The sequence below is a fragment of the Anas platyrhynchos genome, chromosome 1 (genome assembly GCF_047663525.1).
Source record: "Anas platyrhynchos isolate ZD024472 breed Pekin duck chromosome 1, IASCAAS_PekinDuck_T2T, whole genome shotgun sequence".
NCBI classification, from domain to species: Eukaryota; Metazoa; Chordata; class Aves; order Anseriformes; family Anatidae; genus Anas; species Anas platyrhynchos.
In genome coordinates this window covers 206,903,121-206,922,266 of record NC_092587.1, presented here as the reverse complement: position 1 = coordinate 206,922,266, position 19,146 = coordinate 206,903,121, and the positions used below count along the sequence as shown (strand labels likewise).

Genomic DNA, 19,146 nt, shown 5'->3' with positions numbered 1-19,146 from the left:
GGCCGAGCCCATCTGCCATCCAAGGTTAGCAGCGGGCCGGGGAGCGCAGGAATCGAACCATTTGGATGGTGTGAAATCCCTGGCTATTCTGAGAGAGCTCTGGACGCGCTCCAAGGGAGACAACTGCGATGGGAGCACCGATGGAGACACGAGCTCACGGATGCTGCGGCTGCCCAGAAGGTCACTTTGAGGCAGGGAGCAGTGGATGCAGCTCCAGGGTTTCACTGGGATAACGGGGCCCACGGGCAGCTCTGCGAGCAGCAGTGAGGTGCCCTACAAATCAGTGGGGCTGCACATGGGCCCCTTGTGCCCCTTCCTCGCCAGCCCCCGTCTCGGAGCAGGCGTGGGGCGAGCTCAGCGCATGGCAGCAGTGCCCCGTGCTGCACACCACGGGCAGCGTGTCGGGGTAACAGAAGCGTGTTTGTAACCTGCTCAGCTGAAATTCAGAGTTGTGCCTACACCCAAGGATGGTTTTTTTCCTGTAAAACCAACCCAGAGCTCCCACTGGCTGCCACAAGCACAGAGGTGCCTGGAGAGAGTCAGCGAAGAAGACGTTGTTCTGAACAGAAGTGAGATAACAGCGAATACAGCAGAAGTGAGGGATCTCGGATGATTCACAAACGCCTCATTTATGAGGAGGGCAGGCTTTGTCCTCGCTGGGATCTGCAGACGGACGTTAATTCACCCAGAGTGCCTTCACCTGCCCTGCACAAGGTCCTGACAAGGGACAAAAGCGACCGCGCGGTCACGGCCGCGGAGAAAATGACGCCAGCAGATGGAGAAACATCCTCTGGTGGAGCAGGATTTTCTTCCTCTGCCTGCACACGCTGGAAACCCGACCCCGGGCAGCTGGTCCCTGCCTCGCAGCGGGGGTCCGGCTGCCCCTGGCTGGTGCCGAGGACTGGCCGGGAGCTGCTCCCTGGGGATGCCATGGCCACCACGTCCCTTCCCCGGGGCTGCTCTGATAACAGGAGCCCTCGGCACTGAGGGGCTGGCAGCTCCTTTGTGTGGCTCCAGCTCCTCACCCCAGACATCCACGGCTTCCCTGGGATGTCCCAGCCCGGGCTGGAAGCTGGGTTTGCCACCGTGCTCCCGTCCTCCACGCGCACTGGGGCTCCGAACAGCCCGGCTCTGGCACAGGTCAATGCTCCGATCGCCACGGTGCATCTGGAACATCCCTTCTGCAACAATGCTCACCTTTATGGACGGACCTCTAGAGTCTCCTGGGGCTGTGGAGCTAGAGAGAGAGCTGGGCAGGCCCCCAGGAGAAGGACCTGAGGGGCACAGGATGTGTTCCCTGCAGACATTACGGGCTGTGGGCTGCTGACGAGGAGACCTCGTTGGATTACAATTTCTTCTTCCCTTGCACTCGGGCTGGCTGCCCACAGGACTGAAGGGACTGATGTCAGGATTCAGGCCAGCATCAGGCATTCTCCAGATCTCCTAACGGTGCTAAGCTGAGCCTTTTTGTTCATAATTTATCCAGTTACAGATCGGGAATGTGTTCCCAAAGGGAGGGTGGATGTGCCACCCGTGGGGACACGACCCAGCTGCATGCTGACCTGGCTGGAGGCAGCACAGAGCTGGGGACGCTCCGGAGAGCACAGAGCAGGGACAAGAAGAGGAAAGATCACTGCCATCGGCCAGAAAGGGCCGGCACGGATCCCGCTGACTTCCAGGAGGCTCCTGCTCCCCACTCGGTTCTCTTCCTACCTTGCCGCTCCAGGAACCCAAACTGCCCAGGGTGAATGAGAGAGCGAGGAAATAATGGGATGCGCTGCGCTTTGCAAACAAAAGAAGCAAAAGATGGCAGAGAGAAGGGCTGGTAATGATGGAGGAAGAGGGGAGAGGACAGGACAATGTAGAATAACTACGGATTTTTCCTTGACCGCTGCCCATCGAATGATTTCCTGCAGTGGGCTCCTGCTGCCTGCTACACCCAGGGCACAGGCTCCAAGAAACCGAGCGGAGGTTCAAGGGCGTTGGACGTGTCCGGGCTGCAGCAGGGCTCAGTGCTGGGGCCTCCCAGACCCTGCTGCCTCTGCAGCTCCCTGCGTCCCCCCCGGGGGTCCTGCAGCTCCCAGCTCCATCCACCCGCCCGGCACGCGGCACCAGGCACCGAATTTGCTGCACAGCTCGATCCTTGTGCTGTGCACAGCCAGAGGCTCGGGAATGGCCTCTAAGACACAATTCCACCCGTAATTTCTGCCCTTCTGTTCTAGGAGAGCTGCCGGTTCCCCTCCCCGCTGGAAAAGGGTCGCCAGGGCGGGGGGTTTGGTCCTACAGCCCCATCTCCACCCCGTTTATCCACTGGCACCACCTAAAGCAGGCACTGGCGAGCAGAAACCTCTGTGCACGCAGCACCCTCCAACCCCTCTCCCCCCCAGGGACATCCAGCCCCCTTCATCGACATTTATAAACACACATCAGCCTTCAAAACCAGAACAGCTCTGACCTTATTTGCACCGGATCCTCTGAAGCCAATTGCAAAAGAGAAGCAGACAGTGAGGAGTTGGTGAGGGTAACGGGGAGGCCACGCTCTGGCCGTGCCTGCTGAGGTCCCTACCAGGTTAGCTCCGGGCAGGTTTAGCACCGCCAGGCACAGCTCGCAGGACACGGGGAGGACCCTCCGAACCTTCCTCTGGGGGAACGGGCTGTTTGAGACAAGTTTCTCGTGAGGTCTCGCCAACATTTGCGCCTGCTGGCCACGAGAGCGGCTGAACTGATCTGATCCAGCAGTCCGAAACGCTCAGGGCAGCGCTCTTCCTGCCCAGGATTTTTGTGGGTTCTGTTTTCGTCCTTGGCAGGGACTCCCTGGAAGGCTTTTCTCAGCCTCAGCTTCCCATCTGTTCTGCTCGCCAGTTTGGGAGGCTGCGGAGCTGGAGGGATGTTTATAAAGGCCTCCAAGACTGGTTGTATAAAAGAGAAATTAAGAGCAATGTGTTGGCTCGCGCTGCGCCTTGCCTGCACGGCAGTATTTTTATAGGGATGCATCGAAGCAGGATCTGCTAACGATGCAGTTTGGCAAAAATTTAAAAGCAACAACATTAAGAACCCATTTTCGTACCCAATTCTTCAGGTTTGTTTTCCATGATGAATAGAGAATGAGGATGGATTTGGGGGTCTGCAATTGTGTAGCTCGATCAAACCTTACCCCAAATACTCCTAACTCTGCAGAACTACCCACTGCTAAAATCCTGCCGCAGCAGCTGCCCCCTCCTCTGGGAGCACAAAGCAGCCCTGCCTGTCGGTGAGCAGTCAATAATTAGTCCTGATAAGCTCCTAAGTGCTGGTGGGGAATAAGGAGATGCCGGTTATCCTCTCCTAATGACCTCTCAGCATCATTGCCTTTCCTAATGGGGATCCCAAAGCCACGCCGCGTTTCCCTCTGCCCCTCTCAGGGGAGCCTGCAGCACCAAGGCTTTAAGCCGGTCAGCAATTAAGCATCTCTCTGATCAGGACTCAGCTGAAAAAAAAAATGTTTATAGAGCTATTTTTGAAGCAGCATTTTTGAATCAGCCTTCGAGCTCCCAGGACAAGCCCCTTGCACAGGAAGGGCAGCGGTAAACACGGGCTGCCGGACATGGGAAGCGTTCCCAGCTTTTATCTGTCAAGCTGGGACAGCCTCAGCTGAATTCACATTGTGAATTCCTGGGGCTCAGAGACTGCTCTGCTCATCAGGCACCCTCGGGCAGCCCTGCTTCGAGACACAGAAGTTAGCGAGGGGGTCAGGGATCCGAAACGGAGGCTGTGCAAACGACATCGAGCCGGAGATGTCAGGAGAGAGCCTACAGCTACGGGGAGAAGTTCCTACAAGTAAACGGAGCGATGCACGAGACGCCAGGACAGATGAGGATGTGGTGACTGGGGATGGTTTTCTGTCTGGATACAGAAACGTGCGAAGGCGCTGCCCTGCCCGGCTTCTGCCATGGAAGATCTCCGGCCGTCTCCCATGTTCTGAGGGCAAGGACTATTTTTAATTGTTCAAAGGAGAAAGCAAAGAGCAGGGAGGTGACGTGACGTGGCCACAGTCCCAGGGCAGCTCTGGCAGGGAGCAGTGGGATTCCCCGGGGGACAGGCACAGCCCCTCTCCCCTGCCTGCTTCAGCACTGGCACCTCCAACGCCCCCGAGCTGCGAGCACTCACCCCAAACACTGCTCCAACCTCAGCTGGGTTTTGAACCAAGCACCCCGAGGGATGCGGGCTCACACAGCGCTCCGGAGTTGGGTAAAAAAAAAACCCGACTGCTGCCACGGACCAGCAGTGAGAAGCTTCACCTCCTGTTCTCACTACCCAGCTGTTCCAAAATGCCTCGTCCCTTCCCAAAACAGAGGAGGGGAAGAGTCGCTCTGAAACACAAAATTCCTAAATGCTGTTTTTTTGCCTCTTCTTAAAACAACAGCACAAACTGTAACCCTCCAGCAGCTCTGCCTACTTGCTCACAGCACCTACCCGGTACATTTCCTTTGCAATTTGCTTGTGAAGACCCCAAACAAGTCAAGGCTTCAAATAAGGTCAGTGTTTGTTTGATTACTTGCGTTACCTTTGCTCTCCCAGGCGCATCACCCAAGGACTGACTTATTAAGAGGTAACTGGGTGCCCAGGAATTCTCATTTGTTGAGCTACAGCTGAACCACGGCACCTCCGTGGTTTATGCACCCACTGTGCTCATGGGTATGGGAACGGGCCACAGAGCACTCGTCACAGAGTCCACTTGCATGGGGGAGAGGTTGAAGAATCAAAAAATGTGGATAAATAATGAAACGGAGGCCCAAAAGGAAAGGGCTCGAGGAATCTAGGAGAAAGGGCACCCCAGCAAGCATCAGCTCTGAGACACAGCAGGCAAGGGGGAGCTAGAAAAGAAACAGCAAAATATACCCAAAGCTCTCAGCGCGACAGCGAACTCCAGAGGTGACATCAGGAGGGGGTAGATCAGGGGTGGAGTCCATCTGAAGGAAATAAGAGGTGGTGGTGTGATGGTAATAGATAGGGTGGACATGGGAAGCAGGAGCAGGAGCAGTAGTGGTGGATGAGGAGCAAGAGGTGGCGGTGGTAGCAGATGATGGGCTGGTGCCAGGAAGGTCGGAACTGAAAGACTGTCCAGAGGAGAGGCTGTGCATTCGACGGAGAGAGACTCTGCCTGCCAGGTAATGGGCAGGCTGCCCCGACTCATTCTGGCCTTGCACGTAACTCTCTACCAACCTCTGAGATCCGTGGGCGTGCTGTGGGTCCACCAGGCGCTGGCGAACTGTGCTGGGCAAGGCAGGAGCTGCAACGAGAGAAAAGGGGAGAATGCTGAAGGCAGCTGAACACCCTGCAAAGCTGCCACCCACGGCCAGTGCTACGCGGCACAGCACCGTGCCTCCTGTCCCCAGGACGCTCGCTTGGGCCACTGCAGCCACCCCACCTTGTGCTCTGGGTTATGCTGGTTTAATGCGGGAGAAGCATCAAGCTGCTGCTGCTGCTGCTGAGCATGCCAGATTAATGAGCAGCCCATGAGAAACGACGCTTGGCATTCCTGGTACAGGTGCTTTCTGAACACCTTATCTGATCATCTTGCTCGAAGCTGCATGATTCATCCCACCCAGCTCCACAGCAGAGCTGCCACCCAGCTCCTTTGCTGTGAGCGTGAATTCGGCAGGGCATGATTCATCTCCTCCTAACACAGGCATCCAAACCGCTCACAGGCACTGGCCCTGGCTGTACCGCTTCTCCTCAGCCTAAAAAAGGAGCCTGTGCTGCTGTGGTCAGATGCAGGCACCTGAAGTCGGCGAGGCTGAGCCCAGTGCAGGAGCTCTGCGCCGCTCTAGCTCCTGGAGTGCCACCCAGAAAGCTGACGTGCCCCAGTGCCACCAAAAGCTGCGAGGTGCTTTGTATTCAGGGGCAGGAAAGCCTCTGGGAAGATGCAGAAACCTCTTCGACTTGTACCCTGCCTGCAGGGCAGAACAGCTGGGACGTGTGGCAGATGCACAGAACTATTTCTGAGCTGGGCAGACGCAAGCTCTCATCACAGCAGACACCTGGAATTAGAGGTCTGGTTCCCAGGCGCTGCCCCTTGTTCCCCAGCTGCTTCACAAGTTGGCTCACTGATCAAAGAGATGCTCAATTTGAAAAACATCACTCTCTAAATGCAAATCCATCGTGGTTCAAAGAGACAAATTGGGCTGTCTGCTTCGGAGCACTGTCACCAGTTAATTAATAGCTCTTACGGTCACAGCGATCTTTTTGGCCACGTGGCTGTACCCAGCAGTAACACGGGGCAGAGAGCTCAGCCCGTTAACCCCTGCCCTGACCCCATACACGGAGCTCATTAACCCAATTTTAGCTAAGGATTCGGTGGCTTTCTCACCACCTAACCCACTCGCTGTCACTTCCATACAAGATGTTCCACCTCTCGTGGGAGATAAGGTGTTCAGGGCTGGACGTACGGCGTAAGGAGTAAATGTGAAGATGGTTAAAAAGGTGAACAGACAGGTAAGCTAAGAAATGAAGTAGAACGAGAGCTCTTTTGGGAATCGAAGAACCAGCAAATTGCTGCTAGAAAAAACTACAGCTGGGAAACACGGAGCTGCTGCTGCTCAGCTGCAGCCACGCAGACCGGTGGGGTCACTGCTGGGATGCGCTTCACGTGGAAGGAGGGACAAGCAGCAACAGAACGATGGAATCACACAGGTTGGGAATGATCATCGGGTCCAGCCAGCAGTAACTCAGGCACCTTCGTTATTTTCCCCTTCCCAAGGTTAATCAGTTTCCCGCAGGGCCTCACTCCTCAGTTTGCCAACTCTCGCTTTTACCACTCGGCCACCTGCAAATCCTTTGCGGGAGCTCCCTACCCACAGCCTTCACTTTCCATCTCAGATTTTTTTTCTCCGAACAACTCCTGAGCTGAAATTAAAAGAAAATGAGTCACAGGGACTCCGAGTGGAAAAAAAACCCGACAACCTCACTCCAGTGGGAACCACCAAAAAACTGATCAGAGGAGGTGAAAGGGAGAGCGTTAATGGGGAGGACTGGAGACTGTTCAAGCTCTCCTGCCGTGACTCTGCAGCAGCAACGCTGCCAACTGCGGCATCAGGGCCAGGAATAGCACAGCAGATCCCAACCTGCCTGCTGCTGCTGTGTTCACACAAACAGCTCAGAAAAGGAGCTTGGTTTGGGGGGCTAACAGGGAAGCAAGCTCTACAGAGTAATGAACCAGGGGAGGAGGGGTTTCCACTCTGGGTTTCTGCCTTTCTCTCCTGGGACTTATTTTGTCCCTATTTTTTTTCCTGGCGTTACACTCCTTATTTACCACGTTACAGCTTTGCACTCTCCTTTTGCGTGGTTTACCTTGCGGTGAGCTCAGGACCAAGACCTTGCCTCCCCCGCTGCACGGCCTCGTTTCACAGCAATACGATTTTATTCCGGACTGCACATTTTACAAAGGTCACCCAAATAACCTGCTCTTAATCCTGCCACCACACAACTCCTAACCAGTACCCATGCAGAGCCTCTCCTGCCACAGCACACTCTCCTTTACTCCACCACACTGATGCCTGCTGGTCGGTGATTCTCCTGCCGTGAGAGGTCACCCACCCAAAAACGTGGAGGTGCCACTGCTGGGGCTGAGCACGCCACAGCCACGGCCCCCAGGGATCTGGGCACCGAGGGACAGATCGGCACAGTGTGTGCCACCACTCACGTTATTTAAAAGCACGTTTGGGGAAAGCTCCAGGAAAGGCACGGCACTCACCAGCGTGCCCTGTGTCGCAGGGTGGGCACGGGGAGGGCAGGGTCCCCTGGGCTGGGGGGCTGAGAACGGGAGCGGTGCCACCCCCGCCAGCCTGAATCCTTCATCGCTGCCTAGGGGGTAAGGACAAGCAGGAACAACCCTCCCCATTTCGTAACTGGATTCTTTTTTTTTAAAAAAAAACAAATCCCCAAAGCGTGTGAGGAGTAGAGCTAACTGCGATTCTTCTTCGTCCCACCAGACTCTTTCCAGGGGTTAGTAAAGATGCTGATGGCTCAGTGAAGAGAGGTACATTCATTAGTTTCCCGTGCTGGAAAGTCGGAAAATTTGTGTATGTATTTTTAGTCTAGAAAAAGGGCAGAGGGTAGAACAAAAAATGTATATATATAATCAAAAAGAACCAAACCGGGGTATTTCCAGAGGGACTGATCCTCCGAGGACAGAGACGAGCGATCACTGAACCTGCGCCCAAAAAGCCAGGCTGCATCTGGGAAAGGCCAGTCGGGGGTGGGAGGGAGAGAGAAAAGTGATTTACAGGGACATCATCACTGGCAGCCAGCAACACCCCCAGCTCACCCGGGGAGGAAGCACTCTGTGTCTCTCCTGATGCTGGTTTTGGACACCGACAAAGCCCTGGGGGGAAGGCAGCAGGGACCTGCCGGGTTCCAGCCCTGCAGACCAGCACCGTGGCCCTGCTCTGCTTACTGGGCTGACTGGGACAGCAAGCACTCAGTGAGCACACACCTCGCCCCAGGTGTCTGCAGCGAGGCACAGAGGAGCAGGGGATTAAAATCTGAGCCCAGGGCTCGCGCCTTATCTAGCTCCCGTCCCTGGGAGCGTGCTTCACTTGCTGCTCAGGGATTTCTTCGGAACACCCCGACCTCCACAACGCCCCGCTCGCACCTTTCCAAGTGCTGAGCAGCCCCTAACTGCAGCTGGTGACTGAAGACAAAGGCTGGTGGGGCACCATTGCTTTAAGCTCATGCACACACAAGCCCAGGCTCTGTGCCCAGTGCCTGCTGAGCCCCAGGGACGTGTCAGCACTGCGTCCCTCCTGCCTGCTGCATCCTGCAGGTACCCGGGCTCTGGGTTCTCTGTCTCACCCCCTGCTGCCCTCCGACCAGCCCCGAGACCTGTCTGTGCTTCCCCTGCCTGCCCAGTTAAACAGGCCTGGCTTTCACAGAATCACAGAATCACAGAATTTCTAGGTTGGAAGCGACCTCAAGATCATCGAGTCCAACCTCTGACCTAACGCTAACAGTTCCCACTAAACCATATCCCCAAGCTCTACATCTAAACGTCTTTTAAAGACCTCCAGGGAGCCAGAAAGTCACCTGAATCAGCTAAAAAGGCTGCTACAAATGCAGTCAGCTCTGCTCTCCTCCCAGCTGCAGCTCAGAAAGCTTTGCTCCTGCCAAGAGCTGCTGCCTGCGTCACTGCGCCCGCTGGTGCAGAGCAGTGCTCAGAGCGTCTGCAGCCGCTTCCCATTCTCTTATGCAACAGCTAGAGATAGAAAACTGTGCTTGGAAAATGCATTTCTGAGAGAAGCTAGGCCACGTGTGAATCTGGGTCAGTTGAACATGGGAACCAGAGTCAGGGCTGATTCACAAACCTTTTCCAGAGAGGGACACAGCCTCCACGTAACGCAAGAGCTCAGCAACTGAGAGGAACAGGCACACGGTGACTCAGGTTCAGCCCTTCAGATACCGAGCTGCTCAGAGCAGGCTCTCCCTCTCCCAATCCCCACTCCTTTCTGCAGGAGCTGATGCACTTTGCATATGAACAGGCACTGACAAAGAGGGAAGGAATGTGCACCCTGGCGCCTACACCCCTGTACACAGGAGGTGGGCACTGGGGTTTCAGCTTTTGCTCCCGTATATATTTAACAATTTATTAAAGATGGGCAGTATCACCACAGCAGGCTGCTCCTTCCTGCTCAGAATGGCAAGAGGTGCAAAGCTCGCACGAGGAGGAGGTGCTCCCAGTCCTTTTCTATCCTGAACAAGTGCTTTAACTGAGGGAAAATGCACTTCAGTTGCCTCTCACTTCTGTGCGTAGCCCATAGCTTTGTTTTTTTGTAAATGCTTCTGTTCAGTGAGTTGAACAGAACAGCACAGATTTGATTAAATGATGAGAAGTAACATCGACGAATTACTAGCTCTGCTGGAACCAACAGGCTGCAAGCAACGAGTGGTGATCTGGCACTTACGGACATTCCCAACCCTTTGCAGCTAATATTTTCTCTTTGATCCTTTAAAAAACTGCTTAGGCACCTCAATTCCTCCTAATGTGTTTGAACTACCTGTAGCAGCTCCAGCTCTCCACACGATTTACGTACATTGTATGGACATGGGAGACACGATCTCTTCGTCCAGGTCATCCACGTCATCAGTCATGATGAAGTGCGAGGGGTTCGGGCGCGGGGTGCCCATCCAGCTCTGATCGATGTTCAGGGCTGAGGCCAGCGTGTGGATGCCGGGGTTGTTGACGATCTGGAAGCCGCAGAGCAGCTCGATCTGCTGCCAGCGATGCAGGCGCTCCCGCAGCGCCGCTGTCACCTCGCTCAGGGCTTGTCTGAAAGCAAGGGTCAAAGAGGGAAAATGTAGAAATCGAAGGGAAAGCACAAAACATTGCCTGAAAGAGGGAGCCTGGGGTTCAGCTTTGTGTCCTAACGCTTGAGACATTTTTCATTCCACATTTGAGAACAGAGCAGTAACCTTTAGAGCAGCAACAACTGGGATTGCCAGGGATAATCACCTAAATGCTGCAGCCTCCCAGCTCCTTAGGAAAGGCCACTTTGCTGGGATTTTAATTGCTCTGCGCAGCTACGATTTCAATTTTACACACGTAAAACATAATTGATGAAAAGAAGCGAGCCCAACCCCATCTAAATAAAGTCAGCAGAACCAAAAGGCACGCCAAGTGAGACCAGGAGCACCTGCACAGCCCGCAGTGCGCTCGTGTTTAAATACAAGAGAGGCTAAAGAGGAAGACAGAAATAAAGGAAGACGTGAAGCAGATACTCACTTTGCAGTTAAGATTTTATGATCGACATCGTCTAGAGATGAGCTGTGAGCAACGTGAAACGTTCCAAACAGGGTGTTTCGCTTCTTTTTAATTTTTTCAGCCTGGAACATTAACAGAAAAAAGGTCACAGGAAGAAGATGACCTTCTGTTTCCTCCAGGACGAGAACATCCTGGATGGGCTGAGACAGAAATAGTCCTGCAGCTGTTAGCACACGTGTAAATAGTGTGAATTTTCTTTTCACTGAGGGATGTGCAGTAAATGCTTCCTAACGCAGTGGATGAGGGAGCAAGTAAGCAGGCTGCAGGTTTCATGCTCCTCCCTGGCCTTTCTGATTTCAGAGGGCATCGAACCAGGTACTCCATGTCTCTTGCTTGGTCTTTCTCACGAGAGAACTATAAGAGATAATATTAATGCCCCGGGGTGGTTGTGTTTTGGTGTTGTGTTTTTTTAACCTTCCCTTTGTCACCGTGCATATTCACAACTAAAGTCTCCACGCACAGATCTTTGGCTCACAGCATCCAGTGGCATTAACTGGAGACTCACAGAAGACAAACCAAGGGCACGGACGCGACACCTGACACAACAGGAGCAAACCCCCTGCAATGTTAAGATGTTCATAATGAAAACACGTTTCAGGCAGCCAGCTTTTCCCAAGCTGTCGGTTCTGACTGCAGGGAACGGCCACAGAGACGAGCGCGTGTTCCAATAGCTTCCCTGCTGCTCCCCTTTTAGTTGGCACAGACATTTCTTCACTGGGAACAGAGAGATGATGATTCATCACTACAGTTTGCATGCACGTTATAAATTTTGTTTCCCATGCCTCTAAAACATTATTTGTAAAAGTGCAGAACTGTCTGCACCACGCACAGCGCACAGCTAGCGCTGCACCTTCACGGGACTGCAGCCTGCTGGGTGCTGCGGGGCTGAGGGGCATGGCCCCAGTCCGTGCCTGCAGATCTGAGGGGCAATTGCTACTCACTGCTTTTAGTGATTAAAGTGCACCTGCTGCACTTTAAAAAGGCAGAGCTAAGGCACTAGATATGATGAAGTCAAGAGCCACAGCCACGTAACTGCATCGTGTCTGTCACCCGAACAATTTATGGGACTACGGGACCTCACACTGATTTGTTTAGCACTGCTGTGCACTAAGGCTTCTGGCATGTCGTGACACAGCAGATGAATGCAGAAGTGGCTCACTGCAAGGAAATGGGAGGAAGATGCAGAACAGACTTTGACACAAGTTTCATTTCCCATTTCTTCCGGCACCGCGCGGGGAAGACCTGGGACAAGGACACTGAAATCCTCACCCCTTCCTTGGCCACCAGCAGCTGCTTCTCTGCGTTCTGCTTCTTGATGTTGTAGTACTGGACCTCCACCTCGTGGGTCAGCTGCAGCCACTTCTGCAGGGCCTCGGGCGCAGCCCAGCTGCAGTGAGACTCCAGCTCCTTCTCGGCGTTCTTCAGCGCCATCCGCACCTGGGGAGAGGCAGACGGGCAGTGATGGAGGGCTGGGGACAGCCTCTGTCCGCAGCGTGCCACCATGGACCCACCGGGCAACTGCTGGGGGCGAGCACAGGGCTTTTGGTGCACCAGAAAAAAGGAAAAAAACAAAAGAAAAGACCCCACGCAACTTAATCTGACTCGTGACAGGAGCTGAAGTCAATAGGAGCGGTGGCATCCCGGTACTGTGAGCAGGTGGCACGGGGGAGTGCGAGGTGGGCGGCCACCCAGCGCCCCGCTTGGATGACCAGAGCAGCCCACAGTGCTGTCCTTTCATCTCAAAGGTGATTTTTTTTTTTTTTAAGGTTTCTCTCAAAACCCTCCAGCAGCTGCAGAGCTGCTTTGCCTCCCCGCAGCAGCGCTGAGCACGTCCTGCTCTGCCCGTCTGTTTGGGCAGCTCCTCTGACTCACAGTGGCATGGACGGTAAATCCTCCAGAGCCGACAGCAAGTTAGTTAAAAGGGAACGAGCCTTTAGGTAAGGATGTGCAGAGTGCTTATCTCCAGCCTCTACAAATCTCTGCTGCCTGCTTTCAGATCTGCTAAACCCACAAACTCTCCTCCTCCCGAAGCAAAACTGCTGACAACACCGCGCAGGCAACTGCCTCCTTTCACTGCAGCTACCGAGCCAAACAGAGGGAGCTTGTCAAAAGACAACTTTCGCACTGGAGCAAGATGACAAAAATATTTAGACACAAAACATGTGCTACTTGGTCAGAAAAAGAAATGCCACGTCTGGAATCGGCAGCTCCTGCAGCTCTCCTGGGGACTCTCCTTCCCTCGCAGCTCGTCTCCTGCACGCACTTATCCTGCTGGGGATCAGGGCGATTACAAAATTAGAAGGAAGTGGGTGATCAGCAGGTTGAAGACACCAAAACTGATACACAAGCACTTAGTGCATGAAGAATTAGTGTGTCTCTTTAATTACACGTGGTGTGGAGGGACTTCACCACCGCTAAGCCCTGCTCACTTGTTCCACATCGGGACGGGGACTGCAGCTCCCCGCTGCACCCCTCGACCGCGGCACCTGGAAGCCCAGGAGGGGTGCCCGTGGCTGGAGCTGCACCACGGCCTCGCTGCTGACAAAGCTCCAGCCCCGAGCACACTCAGGTGCTCTCACTGCCACGGCAAGCAAACCCCGCCAACAAAAAGCACTTGCTGGCAGCGTGTGGTCGGGGGTCCAGCCACAAGACAGCGTGCCATCGTGGGGCAGGGCTGGGGAGCTCTGCAGAAAGCCTGGGGAGCTCTGCAGATGGCCCAGGGAGCTCTGCAGATGGCTCAGGGAGCTCTGCAGATAACCCATTTCCTATTTCTGGTCTCTGGGCCCTTGACCTAATGAGCACACGGTCAGTGGGACCTTCAATGCCTGTTCCCCGTGGCTCTGTTCACACCTGCCTTTAGCTAGCAAGGTGCCAGTGCCTTTTCATTTTCGAACTAAAGATGTGCGTTTTTTATAGGATTGCTCAAACTTGAATCTTTTCCATGAGCATGTTGTTTAGCACAGTCACTTTTCTCCAAATCCAGCACAAGCACAACTTCTGGCAAGCCAAAAGCACCACGTTACTCCCAAATGCTTTCATCTCACACTTTCTGCTGGAGCACATTTGCAGAATTCATCCAGAAGTAGCCAGGGGGCACCACAGAAGAGGTGAGCTACTTATAACATCAGTTTTGGGTAAGATTCAGTCTTGTTGAACATAACATGGCCTGAGTCATTCAAAAGTTTCAAATCCAGCATCACAGCCCCCAGGACAGCCTGTTTTTTCCCCTTGGATGTCAGCTGCACCGAGTGCTTCCCCCAGTCCATGCAGAACCCTGATCGTGATCAGTAAGTGCAAACAGACTCTGCGTATTCTCCTGGGGAGATTTCTAAAATCTCAGTATGACCACTAAGAGCAGATTAGAAAGCAACAAACGCCTTCTGAATCTGAGGTCAGGGGCCATGGTTTGGGAGGAGTATGACCTAGTGAGGAGAGAGGATCGGTGTCAACAACCTGGTACACACACGAGAGCCCAGTCCCTGAAATCTCCAGGTTTTTAATCTCGTATGCTGGGCTCCAGCAGGAATACTGGTTTAGTGGTAAGAATCAACTGGTGCAAAAGAGGGTCTTGTTCTAATATTCACTGGGACCCAAGTTTATCTTAAAACCAGATGAGTTTACGGTCAGTGGGAGTGACTGGTTAAGTGTATTTGTGGTCTGGAGTTCATTGGGGTGGTGATTGTGTTACAGCCACACAGTGGGGTCAGGTGGATAAAACCGATACTCACCCTTGCAATGCATCCCTCACGAAGGCCTCTGAGAAACAACAGAGTGGTTAAGTCATCTCTGGCTTTTCAGATATCTTAACAAATGTAAAGTGGAGGGGGAAAGTGGAATGGATGGTGCTCTGCCTTCTCCCAAGGTCATAGCAGCTTGGGCACAAGGTGCATGCTCTGACCAGGAGCTCGATGAATTTGTGGGGAGGCTGCAGGACAAGTTAGGAGGAATGGGACCAAGAGAGCAAAGCTTCTCGCAGGAGTCTGTGGGTGTCTGAAGGGCTCTTACCAACAAGAGAGGAAGGGGGAAGGAAACTGGCTGACTGCTGGTTATTTGCACACTAAAACTACATTGCCCCATGGTTCCCTGGCTACCTGTTGGCCCAGGACAGATGCTCTTCCCTTGCCAGTGGGAAACTCTGGATTCTTGTTTCATTTTCTTCCCCACCCTCCATGGTGGCAGAACACAGCCAGGCTGGAAGGGCACGCTGGTGGCCCTAGAACAGCCAAGGCACTTGCTTGGCCCGTGCCATTCTGTCAAATTTCAGTTTAAACTGTTCTATGAATTAAGGTCAGTTAAGAACTTTCTCTCGGGTGAAACAGGAAGGAGAAATTGGATTTGTGTTTTGGACTTTCTTTGTAGGTTTGGGCAAAAGATGGCAACTGCAGGCAGGTGCCATCAGCAATGTCCCTGGTTTCCATCACTTCCCTGTGGCTTATAGGAATCAAGGTTTTTAGATGTAGGATTGGGAATCCTTTTTCTGACCTATGACAAGTTATTTTCACAGTATCACACATGTTCCACCTGTGTGTACTTCTGGACCAAACTCATTTCATTGTCTCCAGCAGCACTACACACAATATTCTCTCTAGGCCTGTGTTTCCATCTGCAGCTTGGGAATGCATTTTCCTGTCAGTCTAGATTTAAAACTAATGTTTTTGAGAATTGCAAATGACCTCTAACCTATACAGATTCTAATCTAGCGTTAAATTTCCTTGGAAGAAAATTTGCTTTGTACACCTCTGTGCCACAAGAAAACACAGTAAGAACTCGTTCTGCATTCTTCCTAAAACCCCAAATAAATACAAAAGAGAAAAGAAAGAGTTTCTGGTTTGGAGCTGGGGCTAGCAGTCACCAGAGGGGTGCAGCTAGAGGCCAAGTTCAGTGCCTCTCCTTTTGGAAGGCGCACTGGGATGACGTGACAGCAGCACGTCCCCTGAGACAGCACCTCTGCTGTCCCTGCCACCCAACAGCAAGCAGCGCTGTAATTCCTTACGGGGGATGTGTACTGGGAAGTGGAGGAAGAAATGCATGGATCTTTTCCTCCACAAAGGGGAGTGGAAAAGCAAAAAGTGTCGGAAGCAGAACATCACTGGATTCCTCAGAAGGAAGAAGCAGAGCGAGGAGCTGCCTCCTGCTCTCGTTGGCGTGTCTAAGTGTCCCCATGCCCCCTTGCTAAGTGCCCCACCATGACCCCATACCTGCTCCAGCTCCTGCTCGGCGTATTTCTGCCTGCTCAGCTCATTCTCTGTGCCCTCCCGCAGCTCTCGGAGCCGGTGTGCCTCCTGCTTGGCGATGCTGATCTCATCCTGCAGCTTCTTCTCCAGGTGCACCTTTTCCACCTCCACAGAGCGATGTTCCTCTTGTGCCTTCTGCAGTCTGCAAAGAGAGAGCCCGAGAGCCCAGTGCTGTGCACACCGGGCTGTCCTGCACCACGATGTGCCTGCTGGCCAGCCGCAGCCCCGAGCAGCCCCGATCCTGTTTGCTCTACGCTGATGTGAACAGAGATCGGATCTGAAAACTCAAGGAAAAAGTTCACCATGCCTGAGAAGAAATTAAGTTGTCAACTCTGGATTCTCACCTTTACTTCATTTTTTAAACGCTCACCAATTTCATTTGAAGTTTCAGTGTTTTCACAAAAAAATCTGCCTTTAATTAATTAATTAATTAAAGAAAAAAAAAGCAGGAGGGGAAGGTAGGCCTGAGCAGGTATGAATGCACAGATGGGACATCTCCATATTCCACTTGCAAAAGTGTTCAAATTTAGACAAGTCTTTATCTTGCCTGGAAGTGATTATTTTTCCTCCTGACAGGATGAAATCGTCAGGGATTACGTGTGGCAACAGCAAGTGATAACAGATTACCTGCAGCCCTTCAGCCTCAGCCCGCTGCGGGCCGTGACACTGCAGTCAATGCGAGTTGTGTCAAGGTTTCTGCTGTGTCTTCACTTTGTGGGAGCTGTGCTATCCTGGCACAATTTCACATCCCTATCCTAGCACAATTTCTAGCTTCAGGAATGCAGCCGTGCTGAGAAGAGGCAGTGATGTCCCTTGTCACTGCCACCCAAACAAAATGAAAAGAAAAACTCCCTGAAAGCCACAAACGAAATCATCTCAGCCAGCAGTAAGAATTCCATAACGCCAAGATCTTCTCCCACTCCAGATCCTCAGCATCCAAACTGGAGAGCAAGGCAACGGGGCGATGTGCTGAGCAGCACAGCGGAGGGGACAGCGAGGTTTGGTGTCTGGGGACAGCGAGGCAGCGCCGGCCGAGCGAGCAGGGCTCTGGGGAGCGGGGTCCTGGGGCACCACGAGTGGTGCAAGGAGGGACAAATACAGTGACCGACTGCTGCCTGCAGCTCGTGGTCCCAGGCGTGCTCCTGCCCCCAGGCTCCTCCTTGGCATGCAGACAGCAATTCAGAACAGATCTGGATGGGCTGGACTCTCAGCAGCCACGATGTTGGCTCTCTTCTTGGAAAGGGTTTATCTTCAATTTACAGCTCTGCTGAGAAACTCAAATGTTTTTCTTCACGATTTGAAGAGGTTTTGCCAAGACATTCCAAGTTTTCAGATAAACCCACGCTCTCTGCCCTGTGCATCATTGCTAAAGCTCTTCCACACCAGGGCTGTTAGAATCCCAAACCACCAAAACATCTCTGTTTAAAGGAGAAATTTCCCTATGCTATTACGCAGAATTCTTCCCTGGGAATTTTATCCTTAATATAACTTTCCAAGGCACACTAATACTCTGTTTTCCCTTACTTCTGTTTATTTCCCAGCAGCAGAGTGTCTATTTTCTTATGCTGGTTATGGACAAAGCCACGCTTTGTGTGTTCCATCTGGATGTCTGTGCAGAGCATCGGATTCAGCCCCCCTGGGTCCTGTGCACCGAGCTCCAGGACACAGCAAGGTGCCACGGAACCGAGGTGCATCGGGGGCTTCACATTTTGGGAGCACAGTCCTCAGATGGACGTGCTAAGACCTGAACTTTTCTGTTTTGCTGGGTCACTCAGCTGGAGGATGTTCTCAAAAGAGAGAAGATGAACAGAAAATGGCCCTTCATGGATACATTCCTTGAGAACATACCGGGGTTGTCAGCCAGGCAGCAGTGCCAGCAGTCAGTACAGGGCTGAAGAAGGCATCGTTCACCCTCCAGAGGTTCCAGCTGGATTTCCATGAGCTAGAAGAGGTTACTTCAAGCAGAACTTCCTAACTTCTACCCAGGTCCATGGGAAGGAGACAGTTGGTGGTTTTTGCCATTTTTACAGCAGCTGAGCTCCACAGCTGAACCTTCCCAGGAAGCAAGGCTGGAGAAGTGAAGGCATACCCACCTCTGCAGGAGAATTCATTCAGTGTTGTGCCAAGAGGATGCCAAGGGCCCAGAACCCACCTCCCACTCCCCGAGCTCCAGCTCAGTGCCTCTGCTGAGGACAGCCCCTCGCACACACCCTGCAGAACCACCACGGGGTGTGCTGGGGTAGGAGTCGAGCTATGCTGAGCACCACCGCCTTGGGCAGCTGCTGCAGGAGCTGGACACCAAGGAGGAATTCCTGAGTCCTGGCTGCAGAAAAAAAAAAAATCAATCTTTTTCTCTGGGATATTTCCAGCCTGTAATGTAAAATTATGCAAAGCTGTGTGAAATGAGCTGTGGATTAGAACCAGCTCCTCAGCAGATGGAGAGGAAATGCAGCTTCTTCGCTCTTCAAGTCAAAGAGAAAGGAGGTCACGTATCTGCACCACTGACACGTAGCGGTCTGTCGAGTTTCCTCTCTCCATACAGACACCAACCGATGCAATCGTACTCTCAGGGCAGTGACAGGCTTTCAAGCACCCCTCACACACGGACATTTCGCAGGAGGCTGTCAGAAGCAGGCAGGTAAGGAATCGTGCTGTGGTCCCGTGTGCTCATCGCACTGTTTCCGAAGCCTCAGCTGGTTGTGAAAGTCTCCCCTGGGGATCTGCATCTTTAGGATCCTGGCATTTGTCCCGGTCACCTGCAGCGCCGCCACCACGCAGCCAGCACCTAACTGGGGCTGGCTCCGCTCTCGGAGACGTCACTGGGAACGTCGCTGTCAACTTGCACAGCTGCCAAATTAAGGTTTATCCTTCAACGTTAGGTTTAAAATTAGTAAAAAGGAGAGCTGAAGTTTACCGTGCTCTGCTCCTTGCTAAATCGACCCTTAACAAAACCTTACTGCCAGAAAACCCCCCTGGTTTGTCAGCAGCAGCCCCGCATGCTCGTCCTTCCCTACAAAACCCCTGTACACAGCCTGCTTTGTCAGCCCATTCTCTGCTGAGCAGCTTTCCTGGAACCACTGTCATAATTTCTGTGGCTACAGATTACATTCCTCAGGC

The 19,146-nt window shown here is 53.1% G+C and overlaps 1 protein-coding gene across 5 annotated transcripts in view; it reads right to left on the bottom strand.

Annotated features, from left to right (window-relative positions):
• Positions 1-19,146, bottom strand: part of STIM1 (stromal interaction molecule 1) — a 77,499-nt gene that overhangs the window by 4,209 nt on the left and 54,144 nt on the right. For 2 of the 5 annotated variants that reach the window (XM_072033008.1, XM_072033009.1), the window contains exons 7-12: positions 15,994-16,171; positions 12,065-12,232; positions 10,757-10,857; positions 10,068-10,303; positions 8,136-8,216; positions 4,879-5,269 (exon numbers count right to left, since the gene is read on the bottom strand). In XM_072033008.1, coding sequence (XP_071889109.1) covers positions 4,879-5,269; positions 8,136-8,216; positions 10,068-10,303; positions 10,757-10,857; positions 12,065-12,232; positions 15,994-16,171 — 1,155 coding nt within the window. The remainder of the gene's footprint in view (positions 1-4,878; positions 5,270-8,135; positions 8,217-10,067; positions 10,304-10,756; positions 10,858-12,064; positions 12,233-15,993; positions 16,172-19,146) is intronic. The other 3 variants (XM_072033011.1, XM_072033010.1, XM_072033012.1) reach the window with 3 other exon arrangements.